This window comes from Aythya marila (assembly GCF_965140915.1).
Source record: "Aythya marila genome assembly, chromosome: 3".
NCBI lineage: Eukaryota > Metazoa > Chordata > Aves > Anseriformes > Anatidae > Aythya > Aythya marila.
Genome location: NC_139044.1, coordinates 74,326,649 through 74,339,994, shown reverse-complemented (window position 1 = coordinate 74,339,994; position 13,346 = coordinate 74,326,649). Strand labels below are relative to the sequence as shown.

Sequence of the window (13,346 nt, the reverse complement as noted above, 5' to 3'; positions counted from 1 at the left end):
CTGCTCTGAAGACAAATAGATACTAGTTTAAAAGCAGGTATGCTTCCTTCAAAACAGCTGGCATTTGAGAAGATTGAAACAATTAACAAACTAGCCCCTTGCAAATCCACAGCTACTGCACATAAGACATGCATGAAAACAGACCAATTCCCAGAAAGCAAAGAGAAAAGCGTGAACATCCCCATGCAGTCCACCATGACTTGGGCAGTGATCATCATAGGCAATTTCATTAGCTGAAGCATCAGACAAAGAAGTACTTTGTGAAGAGCTTCAATGCAAAGAAACACCACGAAGCTTCTCTCATTTGCCTGAAAATATACAGTAGCTCTGGCTGTGGACCCATCAAAAGCAGATTCAACCATAGCAGCATAGCCCGGCACACCAGAATGGGTTTTGATATAAGTTGGGTGAATTGAAACCTAAAAGTAAAATATTAAAGAAACTGAAAAAGAGGATGCTTAACCTAATTTTGGCAGCTCCATGAAGAAACAGGGCATGGGTTTAATTCTCTGGGGCTGAAGATGCCAGTGATCCAGGGTCAATGTCCCAGCTTGTATACTAGTGGTGCTTGCACGTTCAGTTACACGTGCTGTGATATGCTTTAGCACCACCTTCTCTCTCTCTCAATAAACAGCTTGTGCCAAGTCTAAACTAACTGTAACATAAAGGAATATAATACAAGATGTCACATCTGAGAGAGGATTCTAAAGCTGTGAACATTAAGGGAAGAAGATCAATCAGGCACAAAATTAAAAGTCTTATGACACACTTGTCCTCAGTGCTTGCCAGTAAGCTAGTTTTCGGTAAGTCTTCATGCAGCCCTTGGACTTAAGCAGCAGCCTGCTCAGCATGTAATTTTGGAGTACAGCCTAAAACGTTAAGTCAGGTGATACCTAAAGGGATTGCAGATACCCATCTCACAGCTGATTTCCAGTCTGCGGACAATTTTCAGTGTCTGCAATTTTTAGTGCTGCAACACTTTGGTATCTTCAGACAGACAATTATATCAGTACTTCATCATTGCTAAGATATTTACTCTACAAGAAGAGCCTTCTCCTACACTCAGCTGTCCCCAAGTTAAAATTTCAAGCCTTCTTTAACACATCTGAATTAACTGACATCAAACATCAAAGGCAGGATTTAGCATGTACTGCATATCTAAAAAGCACTGAAAAAGGTGAAAGCAATTACACTTTCTACCTTGCAGATTTAACTTATCACTTACAGGGTGATTTAAAAAAAATAAAAAAAAACATAGTATTCCATAGGCTTATTTACATTTGTGTACACAGGTCAGTATATTTAGGGTACAAAAACAAGTTTAAGAAGGATGCAAATTAACTTTCAACTCTTTGACACTTCTTGAAAATTAGAAAACCACATTATTCACTAGATTAATTAAAGTATCATCAAGTACAACTAAAGGAGATTTAAGAACAATATTCTGATTATCACAATAAACTTAAGAGAAAAGTACTCGTTTATTCTTATCCTAGTTGTTTGTGCCCTCTGGTGGAAGTACACTTATTTGGACCACACCAAGTAGGTCACAAGTAACTTGGGAAACAACTTTAATACAGTGAAAGTCTGGCATGAAAAAGTATTTCTTGAAATTGTTTCATGAAAAACATCTTGAAATCCTTAATTCCAAATAAGAAAAAAAAAGCTAAAGATGTTAAATTTGTTGAGTATATTACTTGCATGCATTATTGAATGCACACAACAAGTTATGCAGAGAAAGGAATACTTAATTTCAAACGGTCCAGTTCTTACCTGATCTAAACTGTCCACAACCCTTGCACACAGGAGGGCTCCTGGTAGGTCAAAGTAATTATCATACAAATAGTATTTACCTGAAAAACAAACAAAAACACAATCATCACTACTTTTTAAATCCATACTGTATAGTTTAATCACAAATAAAAACACATTTAAATAACATTTACTTGGCTTTCACTAGTAATAAGTATCATCTACATCCCAACTTAAGGATATATGTTAGCTTTCATTCACAGGATCAGAATTAAGAACCATATTCCTACTTCTGATTCTCACAATTGGCAGCTGACAGGTATTAACTTACACCAGGCAGTGAGATTTTTTAAAATAAATTAAGGTTCTAAAAGTTACCGTGGAAGAGATGGAGAAGAACGATGAGCCTTAAAAGTCAAGGCAGTAACACTCAACACTTCCAAAATACCAATTTCCCCAGCATTAGAAACACAAAGTTCAATAAGTTGTTTCAGAATCATTTGGACAGGTCTTACACAGCCTTGTCCTTTGCACACACATGCTAAAGACAGCACCTTAACCCAATGGGAAGCATGCCCACATTATTCCGCAACAGCCCAAAACAGAACTAAAAATCAGGCACGTGCAGATGTTCCTTCCAGACTGAGGTCATGTTCAACAACACTTTTCCTTGAGTAAAATGACTTAACAGGCAATTTTTATTTTTTTGGGGTATTCATGACCTCATCTGAGCTGTCTCTTAAGTACACAAGAAGTCAGCAAAACACAGATTGATAGTCACAAGAGAGATGAATTGCACTTCTCAATAAAAAAGAAAGGCTTCTTCTGGTCATAAAACAGATGTACCTCTCTTCTACCTCATTGCAAAAGATTACTTGTAGTTTAGAATAAGGATAACAGACAACTTTGTGACAGCAAAGCACTTCTATTACACAGAATAATGCAACTCAACTGAGCATTTTGTCTTTAGGTGCATTACTTGCAATTGGTAAGATCAAAGTAAATTGGAGAGAAAGCACAGGGTGGCTAGCAAAAATGAAAGCCTAATCACAACGCCTTCACAATGCGGCTCCACCTTAAAGCCAAGAAACCTTCACCACAGGAGGAGTGGTTGTGTTTCCATATCTGCTCTGTTCATTGCACTTTCACCTAGGCCTCCAGTAATACGATGGCAATGAGTCAACAATTAAGAAAAACTTAAGATTTGCCAAACATATCCTAAATGAGGTTGAGACTATCAATCTAACTACTTCATCAAGAAACAATGTGTCCAACTCTGCAATCAAAACATGCCTGTATTGTCAACTCATTTGTTATTCATTTTATCACTGGCAACCTAAATTAAGTTCAACTACATTTACGTATAAGAAGTTAAAAATATAAAAACAACCCTTGTGAAAAACACTCACCTATTCCAGGCATTCTCAGCTCAAGTATTTTTAAATACTTTTAGTACAAACTAACACTACGAAACATTGAAAGGGCCAGAGCAATTTCAAAGACCAGGACATTCTAAGGTATAGCTACCTGAGCGGGAAAGCATTCCCCTTACTGCACTAAAATGCTTCCATTCCCTTCTTCCATAAATCTCCAGGATCTCCTCAGATGTCATGCTCCTAGTGCCATGGCTTGCCCTATTTGATGCATTAGTGGGAGAAAAAAAAAAAAAAAAGGTTAAAAATATTCAGAGTACTTCTAGAGCACAAAAATGAATCACAGCTGAATACTGAGGTGTATGTGACTTGATCTTCACTTAGAAGTAACTTGATTTACCAATTAGAAGTTTCCTAGGACCTAAGCTTTTATTATATACATTACAATCCTCAATAAAAGCCCTACTTCACAAAGGTCTGGTTGGCTGAGGGCATGGCTGCTGTGCCTCACCTCCTAACACAATCACTCTGTGTTGCTCGAATGTTCTCAATTGTGTAAGGACATTATTCTTGAACTATCAATATACACTGCACAATAAAACACAGAGCAGAAAGCCTATACACTATTCTGAAGCCTAGTAACATTCACAGAATGCAGGGCAGGGCTATGAAAAAATGCTAGCTTGAGCCCTGAAAGCAGCTATGTTATACAGATGTATGCACGAGCCTTTTCAGGAATTAAAAATCAATAAGCTTGATTGTGAAACTGTGGCCTGAAAGAATGTACAGATCCCAGTTTCAAAGGAAATGCCCACAATGACAGGATAAGTAGTCTTGTACCACTCCACCCTTTAATGTCATATGTCCTCTGCTCTTGAATTCTACATGCAGTCCTTTGAAATTCATGGTTCTACTACATGAATTTCTGAATACAAAGCACAGATTCATGGTTATTTTTTCTCCTATTTTATAGGACCATACAATGGTTTGGGTCGGAAAGGACCTTTAAAGATCACCTAATTCCACCGTCCCCCATGGAGGAGGACACCTTCAACAATTTCAGTGAAGTCTGTTTTTCCCTAGCATCTTCAAGTTTCTTCTACCAAATGCTACCAAAAAAGTATGGCCTATTTTTAGTATTAAACTACATAGATTTTCATTTTGGATAAAAATACGGGAGGAAGAAGACTGGGTTTGACATACTCCAGATATATTTACTTTTCAAATTTATGATTTAAAATAGCAGTCTTATGTTCAAAAAAAAAAAAAAAAAAAAAAAAACCACAAAAGGAGAGAAGAACTAAAGATGTATTGAAGTGATGACTCAAGGGAGAAATTGGCTTTTAGAGGAAAAAAAGAATTTTGGAAGCAAATGTGTCAGTTTGTGTTTAATTTATCTAAGGCTATTTAAGTCATATGTCACAAACTTGCACGAATTTTGAATGTATATAATACAAAGATAATAGTGCTGTCATTAACGTTAGTCATTAGCACCAACTGAGTCAGGTTACTCAGAATTCAAGAAAAACCTTTACCTGGATCTTAGCAGAATTGGACAGAGTATTAGTAGCCACTGAAAAAGTGAGTTTAGTTTCAAAATCAAAATGCGCTCAGTCTTAAATGTTTATTAAAAATGACATAATTTCTAGCAGCTAGCATTTTCCTAATATATACATGTTAAGTATGTAACATCAAGAGAAACTGATCATCACGTTACCCAAGAGTATTTAAATTTTTAAATAAGTGAATGTATGCTGAAATCAATATTTTAAATGTTTAACAAAACTGAGAGATGGCTTTCAAGAAGAGGATACAATGTTGGTGTTTGTTTATCAATAACATGTATAGTCAGTATTACCTCAAAACCGTTCCATCTTCTGCAAGTTTCAGGAAGTTTCCATCTTCAAGGTCCAAAACCAAGCCTTTACAACTAAAATTAAATGCATTTTAAGGAAGAAATAAGCAATTAATGTTTTCAGAGGAATGTCTATACCACAATAGCGAAACGCAGTTACAGAAGCTATACAACAATGGTACTTAAAAGCGGCAAAAATCACAACCCTTCAAATACTTACACGTTTAAACAATGATCTATATATGCAAATACATATCATTACAGTGAGGGCTGGATTTCACTTACATAGCAAATTCCTACTAAATAAATCCAGTTCCATTGTTCCATGACTTTAGCGTGACCGTTCATATAGATACAGCTGGAGGGTTAAGGTTCAAACATATACAACTAAGAACTGTGACATTCAAGTCACTTCTTCTTTTGAAGATATGTATCTATATCTCTATGTATATATACACATATATTTATATGTATATATATTTATATTCTTTTTGGTTGCGATTCCTCTGCTTACTATTACCAGGTAGATAACACTAATATTAAGTGAGAGAGGGGTAGATGGGCAACTGAATATCTAAGGAGCACGTGAAGCAGAGGCATTGCCATGCTAGCCAGCACTCACCACAGGTAAAGGGTACACACTGCAGGAGATCTGTACCACAAGAATTTCTAACTCTCCTAGTACCTTACAGAAAAAATGTATTTATGTTAGCTTAGATTGTTTGGAAGATGAGATCAAGTGTAGTGATGAATAAAAGAGGAAAAAAAAAAAAAAAAAGAGTGGAAAAGTCTTCATTCTGTGTTATAAGGCACCCAAAGATATACCACGAACAGACCAAGCAGATTACACCTGCGTAAGTAGCACCAACACAGGTCCACACTAACAAATCCCCAGCTCCAGTAAGGGACTAAGGCTGGAATACCTAGATCTTCATGCTTCAGAGGCCTCAAAATATGAGAAACACAGATACCCTCCTTATCACTTGAAAACTGAAATTAGACCTGTTTGGAATCTGTCCAATAATATACAGAACTGTAAAAACAATTTAAAAACACCTGTTCTTCTCCTAAGGGGAAAAATAAACAAACAAACATGAGATAGCCTAGCCTTCAAGTCCCCACACCTCTGCTGTAGATAACAATCTACAGGAGGTGAAATACTGGAGATAAATGTTCCTACTCAGAGGTCACTGAACTAAGACCAGGAAAGTTTATTTTAATCTTTAATATTACAGCTTCATGCCTACAGTGCCACTCCTACAGTGTTTCTTCCCAGCATGTCACTTTCCCTCATTTTCTCAAAGACTGTTGGGACTATTCTGTTTTACACAAACAAAAACAACATCCATCAAGAGAAAAAGGAGATATGAATAAGTTTTGATGGTTACTGGATTTACCAGTTGAATTGGAGGCAGAAGTCAAAGGGGGTATACAAAATACGTCAGTCTGACCACAAAGCTTGTGTGGAGACAGCTAGAAGAACAAAGCAAACTTAAATACTCAGTTGTCTCTTCAAACTACATTAGAAGTATCTCATGGGAAACGGTTGCTCCAACAAGTATTTAAAACTGTAATTTTGGAATTACCTATTGGGCTTGATAATCATAACAACGGTCAAATAAGAGAAGCTGTTTCCAAGCCTTTTAAAAGTTATAGCATAAAGGAAGTTATGAACACAGATTGTTATGTTCAACATACTTACCAGAAGTCTAAGCTTTCTGGAGTTAGAGTGAGCAAGGCTTTGTCGTAACCCTTCTCCGTTACCAGATACTGGGCAAAACTATCATATATTAGCTATAAATGTAAAAAAAAAAGGCATTAATTATTTTTATTGAGACCAAAGATACTGTTCCCTAGAAAGCTGAAAAATCTAAGTTTCAGTGCCTCCTAAGCAACAGCAAATCAGGGACCTAGGGGCCCTGCCCCGTTGTCTCCTCATAGCAGTGCCCAAGGTTACTTCTGGCTGGCAGGCAAACAGCTCAAGATGCTCACGCAGTTTTGGTGCAGGTTTTTTTTTTTTTTTTTTTTTTTAGCATAGCTAAGTGTGAGGTGTTCCTACCTTACTTCCCCAGTGCTTCAAGACTGTTGGGAAACCAAGAGAGTAAGTACCTAAGGCTAGTCACTACTTACCCCTCCCCAATCTTTTTTATTTTTAAAATGTCACCATTCATGACTCAACAAGTGGCTTCTGAACCTATAAACAACTTAAGATATTGGGCATTTTAAACATGCCTGTTGGAACATACTTTGAAGGCAACAGCAAGTACAAAGTAAATTATTCATAAGTTTGGAAAGAACACTGTTAAAGCCTGTACAACTTTCAGCCATTTAATACAACTCAATTACAAAAGCTACTATTGGAATGACTATGAATAATGCCAGAGAAAGACCAATACAAGGGCTGGCACAGAAAGACTAAGACCTAATTGCATTTTCAGCCGTGCCTTCCAGCATTAAGTTTTTGTTTCTCTTAGATAAAGGAAGTATGCAGCGTGCATGCGTCAGGCAGCGTCTCTGTGTTGTGAGAAGATGAAGACTGAACTAAAATGAATGGGTGCTTTCTGTCAGCAAAGATACCTCTCCATGGGAGGTCAAACCACCCTAGGAAGCAACACAGTTTTTCAAACCAAGATGCACCAAACCCCAGCTATTTAGGAAACGGGGCACCTCATCCACATTTGCTTCTCTATCATGCTCTGAGGGATCTTGCCACTAACATGTAAGTTTAGTCCTGTGCTGGGCAAGAAAAGGGAGGCATATGAAAGGGGCTTGGGCAGAAGGACACCACAAGCACCCGTGAGCCAGGACAGCTGGGTGGTAAAGTCAACAGAGATGCCAGCGGAGGAGGAGGCCTCAGTGGAGGAACCCTCCACGACCAGAGGGGGCCCGCTCCGTGTGAGCTAACTGCGCCCAGGCAGGGATGCTGAGCATCCCCAGGCTCGCCCTTCTGTTGCAGGCACGAGAAAGTTTCCCAAGGTCGCCTGTCCGAAGTGCCGAGCGCCGCCACCTCTGCCTGCAGCATCTCCGCACTGAGCCGAGGGGCTCCGGCTTCATGTCAGCACCGCGGCGGGCAGGAGGGCTCTCAAGAGGCACCGCTTCCAAGGCACAAGGCATGGCTGTGCCCTCCTCGCTCGGGCACAGGCCTGCGGAGGAGGCGGCCAGCCAGCCAGCCCGGCGCTTCGCTGCCTGTTCTCCCTCCAGCTCTCCCCGGGGGCACCTCCAGCGGCACCGCGGGGCTGCCCCTGCCCGCAGCGGGGCTCCCCCGGCCCCGCGCCCCGCCGCTCTCCCTTTCGCTCCGGCTCCCAGGCCGGGCCGAGCCGCGCCGAGCCGAGCCGAGCCGCACTCACCCGCTCGCTCTGCGGGAGGTGGTAGCGGCAGAGCGTGTGGTCCAGGTCGAAGCCCACCACCTCGCAGTCGGCCAGGGAGAAGTGCTGCTGCATCGCCGAGCCGCCACCGCCGCCACCACGGGAGGAGGAGGAGGAGGAGGAAGAAGAAAGGGCACGGGCGGCGCTTCCTGCGGCGTGGGGCGGTGCGATCGCAGCACCCCCGCCCCGTCCCCCCCCCCGGCTCGGCTCAGCCCGGCTCGGTTCAGCCCAGCCCGGCTCGGCTCGGCTTGGCCCGGCCACCTTCACCTGTATAGGGTCTGGCCTCGGGGCGGTAGGGTCCCCCCGACAATCCCCGGCAGCAGGGACGGGTGCGGAAAGGCGGAGGCGGGGCGCTTGTCCCGGAGGCGTGTTTGGGCGCCCGGGTTTTAAAAATGCGTTTCCCGCCGAGGCTGTGAGGGTTGGGAATAAACCTGGGGGCTCCTGCTGGGGGTGGTGGTAGCTACAGCTGGTCAGGAGTGCCAGCGCAAGTCTTTTAGAGGGGGCTCTGTTGAGCAGCAGGGTGCTTCAGCAGGAGTTAGGGCGCGCTGGTCTGCGGCCAGGCAGCGCCGGGCCCTAAGGGCACTGCTAGAAGGCAAACAGGCAAACTGCTCCTTCACCGGCATCCCCTCAGTATAACAGAATCACACAGAATCACAGAATTTCTAGGTTGGAAGAGACCTCAAGATCATCGAGTCCAACCTCTGACCTAACACTAACAGTCCTCCACTAAACCATATCCCTAAGCTCTACATCTAAACGTCTTTTAAAGACCTCCACAGCCTCTTTCAAAGGAACTTGGAGTCTTTCACAAATATTAATACTTTCTAATGCTACTGTATATGTGTATATATGTACTCCATATATTACAAATACTCCATATTTTATATCTATATATCATTCAGTTTATATACATAACAATACATACATGTTTTAGATATGTCAAATATATATGCATATATACCCTAATATGTACATGCATATGCATTTACATGTATGTATGAATTCCCTAAATTAACGGGTATGAAAGTGTGATACCTGAACACCTGGAAAGAGAGGATCATCCAGTATATTGCACACAACAGAGATCACAGCCATCAAGATGAGGCAGCAGCTTGAGAACTCAGAGCACAAGATAATTTTTCTTCAAAGAGCTGCTTACTTTAGGAAATACAGAGCAAATTCCTGCCCCACTGAAGTCAATGGTGACAATTTTCTATTGACTTCAGTATGTTCAAGTGTTCACCCAGAAACGTGTCACACTATCCTCACTCAAAGTTTGCATGACTTGAAAATTATAGCAATACAATCCACTATGTGAATTCTCATATTCCAGAAGGATTTTTTTTTTTCCAAAAACACCTCATGCAGCTTACAAATTTTTGTTTAGATCATGTAGCTTACCATGCCTGTAAAACATTTTATATGAAAAGTCACCTCCAAACACCCTTAACAAACAGTAGTATTGAAACAATTGTGTAGGTAATGAAAATCATTTATTCATTGATCGCAGTACTCACTATCAACTAAAAGCAATCACAAACATACAGATTTTGTGAGCACTGCACAATTATATTAGTAATGAGAAAGTATATCGGAATTTACAACACAAAAGCACTAATCAAATTTAATCTTAAGTGTCTTACTGTGAGGAACAGAACTCACAAATGGAACAATTCAGCAAGTTAAATTTCAGATACTTGAAGCTGAAGATTAAATTAGAACGATGACAACAGAAAATATAGAAAATGTTGGTGAAGAGAATTGGTTTTCATTTTGGGGAAAAGAAAAGGACAAATGAAAAAATATCACTTTCATCTTCTGAATTCACAGCACCAACCTGATAATAGGAATCTCCCAGCACAGTTTACTTTTAGCTCACAACCCTCAAGGTTTATTTCTTTTTCCTGAAAAGCTTTGCTTTGTCTCACTATTTCTTCCTTTCAGATGAGTCTGTTAAATGTCTTGCCAGAGCACACCAGCACCTTTCTCAAAACCAGAATGGAGCTGCCTTTAATTGAAATCCCCCCAAATAATTGAACTATCTTAATCTGTTAACAGTATCTTTTCAGATTACTTTTTAGTCTCTGAAGTTTGATGGTACCATGGGATGTCCACATAAGCAAGGCTGAGCTTTGGGGCTACCAGGTCCTAACACATACTTTAGGTTTCTCCATGGTTAATTTATTTTATTACAGTAATTACTTTTATATTCTAAATATGTGGTAATGATCCATTGGGAAAAGACACAGATCCAAGCCAAACAGTGGAACATCCTAGCCTGTCCCACCCAAGGCTGGTTGGCCTGCAGCTGAGTGCAGCCCAGGCTGGGGCTGGTGGGTCCTCACCAGCGGTGATGTGTGTGACCTGATGTGCCCAGTACTTTTGAACGTGCAGAGGGCATTTTGGCTTTCATCATGTCTCTTCCTGCTTTCAACACAGACGGGGCTCCCACCATTTTGTGGTTTCAGACGGCAGGGGTACTAACATGCCCCAGAGTGTCAAAGGAACCAGACTGACTCCAGTGGCATACATAAAGGCACGAGAACCATGCCAAAATTCCTAAAATTAAAGCTCACCTCCCACAATTTTAGGCCTGTGAGCAGACTCCGACATTTCATTTTCTTTGTCCGTAAGGGGGCAGCAGTACAATGCAATGGGACGTCCCTGCCCTTAACTGTTAATGATCGTCACATGGCTATCCTTTACTTTCAGCAAAGTTAGGTTTTACTTTCCCAGTGCTGTGTAAACCGAGTTTCCATTTGTTTGTTTGTTTGTTTATTTATTTATTTATTTATTTATTTATTTATTTATTTATTTATTTCCCTATGCATTTGCAGACATTTGCCTATTTATGTAAGGCTTACAAAAGTTTAATTAAAACAAGGAAAGGACCTCTCATACTGTGGAAGGGTTCACAATAATGATACATAAAAGTAAACAAAAATTTGAACAAACACGGCACTTTTATTTTAGACAAGTAACACATTCTTACACAAAAGTGAAGAACATTGCATAATTGTACCTGTAAGATAGTACTTTTGGAGTAGAATAAGTCAAAACAAAGAAGATTCCATTGGAGGAACAGTCCAAGAATATACAGAAGCAGGCCTCTGACTGTTTTTTAGAGTGATGCGTTAATAGACATAGATCTAACAATACTAATTCACTTCAGGGATGTCCTGGTTGTCTAGGAGAAAGAAAACTGTCTTAAATGCATTTGTTCTGAAAAGTAGTCATTAATTATTAGTATTTCTTTAACAGACCTTTAAATGCTTAGCAAAATGCTACCTTATATCCAAGGCTACCTTATATCCTTTTTGACACATAAGGTGCCTTGTTACAAGACAGAGAAGCCTGGGCACTTTTACTTCTTCAGTGGAATCAAGTACATACAGTATCTAGCATCCTGTTTCAGGTGGGACATCTGATTGCATCTGGCATCTCAGTACTACACTGGTTACATTCTTTGTCTTACTGGAAGCGAGACTGATGCTTCTAAAGAAACAAGATTCCTTAAAGTAAAACCATGGGTTTATTAAAAGGTTAAACAGGTGCTCAGAATCTTTCTGTGTATATTGGGGACCTTCAACAGCCTGCTTGTTGTCCTTATCCCCCCTCTCAGATCTTGTAATCTAACTTTGACTGTTCCCATGCAACATGAAAGAATGAAACAAAAATCAATAATTTTGTCATGGTGATTAATAGCCAAGACTGATTGCAATACTCTTAGTGACTATATTCTTGAAAACTCTGAGTAGTTGATACAGAGATACTTAGAAAGATTTTTCTTTTTGCTGGATGGATGCTACATTTAGTCAAAAGAAGTTGTACTGAAAAGATACAGTTTTTAGCAACTATGCTTCCAAAGTATGTGCTTTATGGCAAGATAACTATGCAGCTGCTATGATATGTGGGACATTGTCCTATTTCTTCTATGTTTTGTTGCAATATACTTTTTTTTTTTTTTTTTTTCAGTCTTAAGCATAAAATTTGGAGTAGGAATTCTAAGTTCTCTGTGCTCATTTCCCTTTCATTCATGGTGTAGTCATGTGCAGATAGCTTAATCTCTTATGGCTTCATTTTCTTCACGAGTGAAATTGTACAAAGTCTAGTTCAGACATCCTGAGGATTTTTAAATTGTTCAAGTACATTGCAGACATGTAGTTCAAGCCTGATACTTTTTCTAATGATTGCATAAAAGAAAAATCTGATGCATTTCACAGCCTGCACCAAAGGACAGAGCTATTGGACAACCAGTGGGAAATGCCACAACTGTAAATTACAGTTTTAAAGATAATAGAACTAGAAAAGACGTAAAGACAGTCATCTTCTTGCCTTAGGGCAAGATCAATCAGACTACAAACATCCATAATAGTCAATTGTCTAACTTCTTAAAAAGGAGCAAAGAGTCACTGAGGCAATTTCTTTAACAGTCCTTACACATAGTCCTTTAACAGCCTTTAACAGTCCTTACACACAGAACACTATGTTTTCTTCCCCTTTCCATCCATATAAAAATTAAGTCTCTCTTGCTCTATTGCATCGTTTTTGTTAAATCTTGTCCTATTCCTAACAGATATGAGAACCATATAATTGTGCACCAACCTTTCCTCTACCTAAATACTGTTAGTATATGTTTTCCTACAGTCTTTTTGTCTAGTTCTTTGAGGCCTTTAAAGGCCAAGGAGTTTTGTATCTTTTATTCTCAAAGTGGATGATATTTATTCATTGTAAAATTGGTCCACTTTTTTTTTTCTCCTCTGGAACACAAAATCAAAAACTAAACACATTGCTCCAGTTTAGTATTTACTAGAGTAATGAACCCACAGTACTTTAACAGAGCATTCTGTGTAAATTAATACACAAGTTAATTAATTCATTACAATCATCATCACATTAAGCTTTTCAAGATCAAATTCTAGCCTATCACTGTGATGAGTAGGAAGGTCTTTTTATTTATTTTTTAAGTTTTATTAAGAAGTCATCTTTATTAAAGAGTGA

The 13,346-nt window shown here is 39.6% G+C and overlaps 1 protein-coding gene across 3 annotated transcripts in view; it reads right to left on the bottom strand.

Moving 5' to 3' along the window:
- The window catches only part of LOC309876805 (dermatan-sulfate epimerase), a 196,191-nt gene extending 187,550 nt beyond the window's left edge, over positions 1–8,641 (bottom strand). For 2 of the 3 annotated variants that reach the window (XM_082757538.1, XM_082757539.1), the window contains exons 1-5: positions 8,328–8,637; positions 6,683–6,774; positions 4,984–5,055; positions 3,280–3,386; positions 1,774–1,853 (exon numbers count right to left, since the gene is read on the bottom strand). In XM_082757538.1, coding sequence (XP_082613664.1) covers positions 1,774–1,853; positions 3,280–3,386; positions 4,984–5,055; positions 6,683–6,774; positions 8,328–8,420 — 444 coding nt within the window. In that variant the 5' untranslated portion in view covers positions 8,421–8,637. Of the gene's footprint in view, positions 1–1,773; positions 1,854–3,279; positions 3,387–4,983; positions 5,056–6,682; positions 6,775–8,327 lie in introns of all 3 variants that reach the window. The other variant, XM_082757540.1, reaches the window with a different exon arrangement.
- Between the last annotated feature and the right edge of the window lie 4,705 nt (positions 8,642–13,346).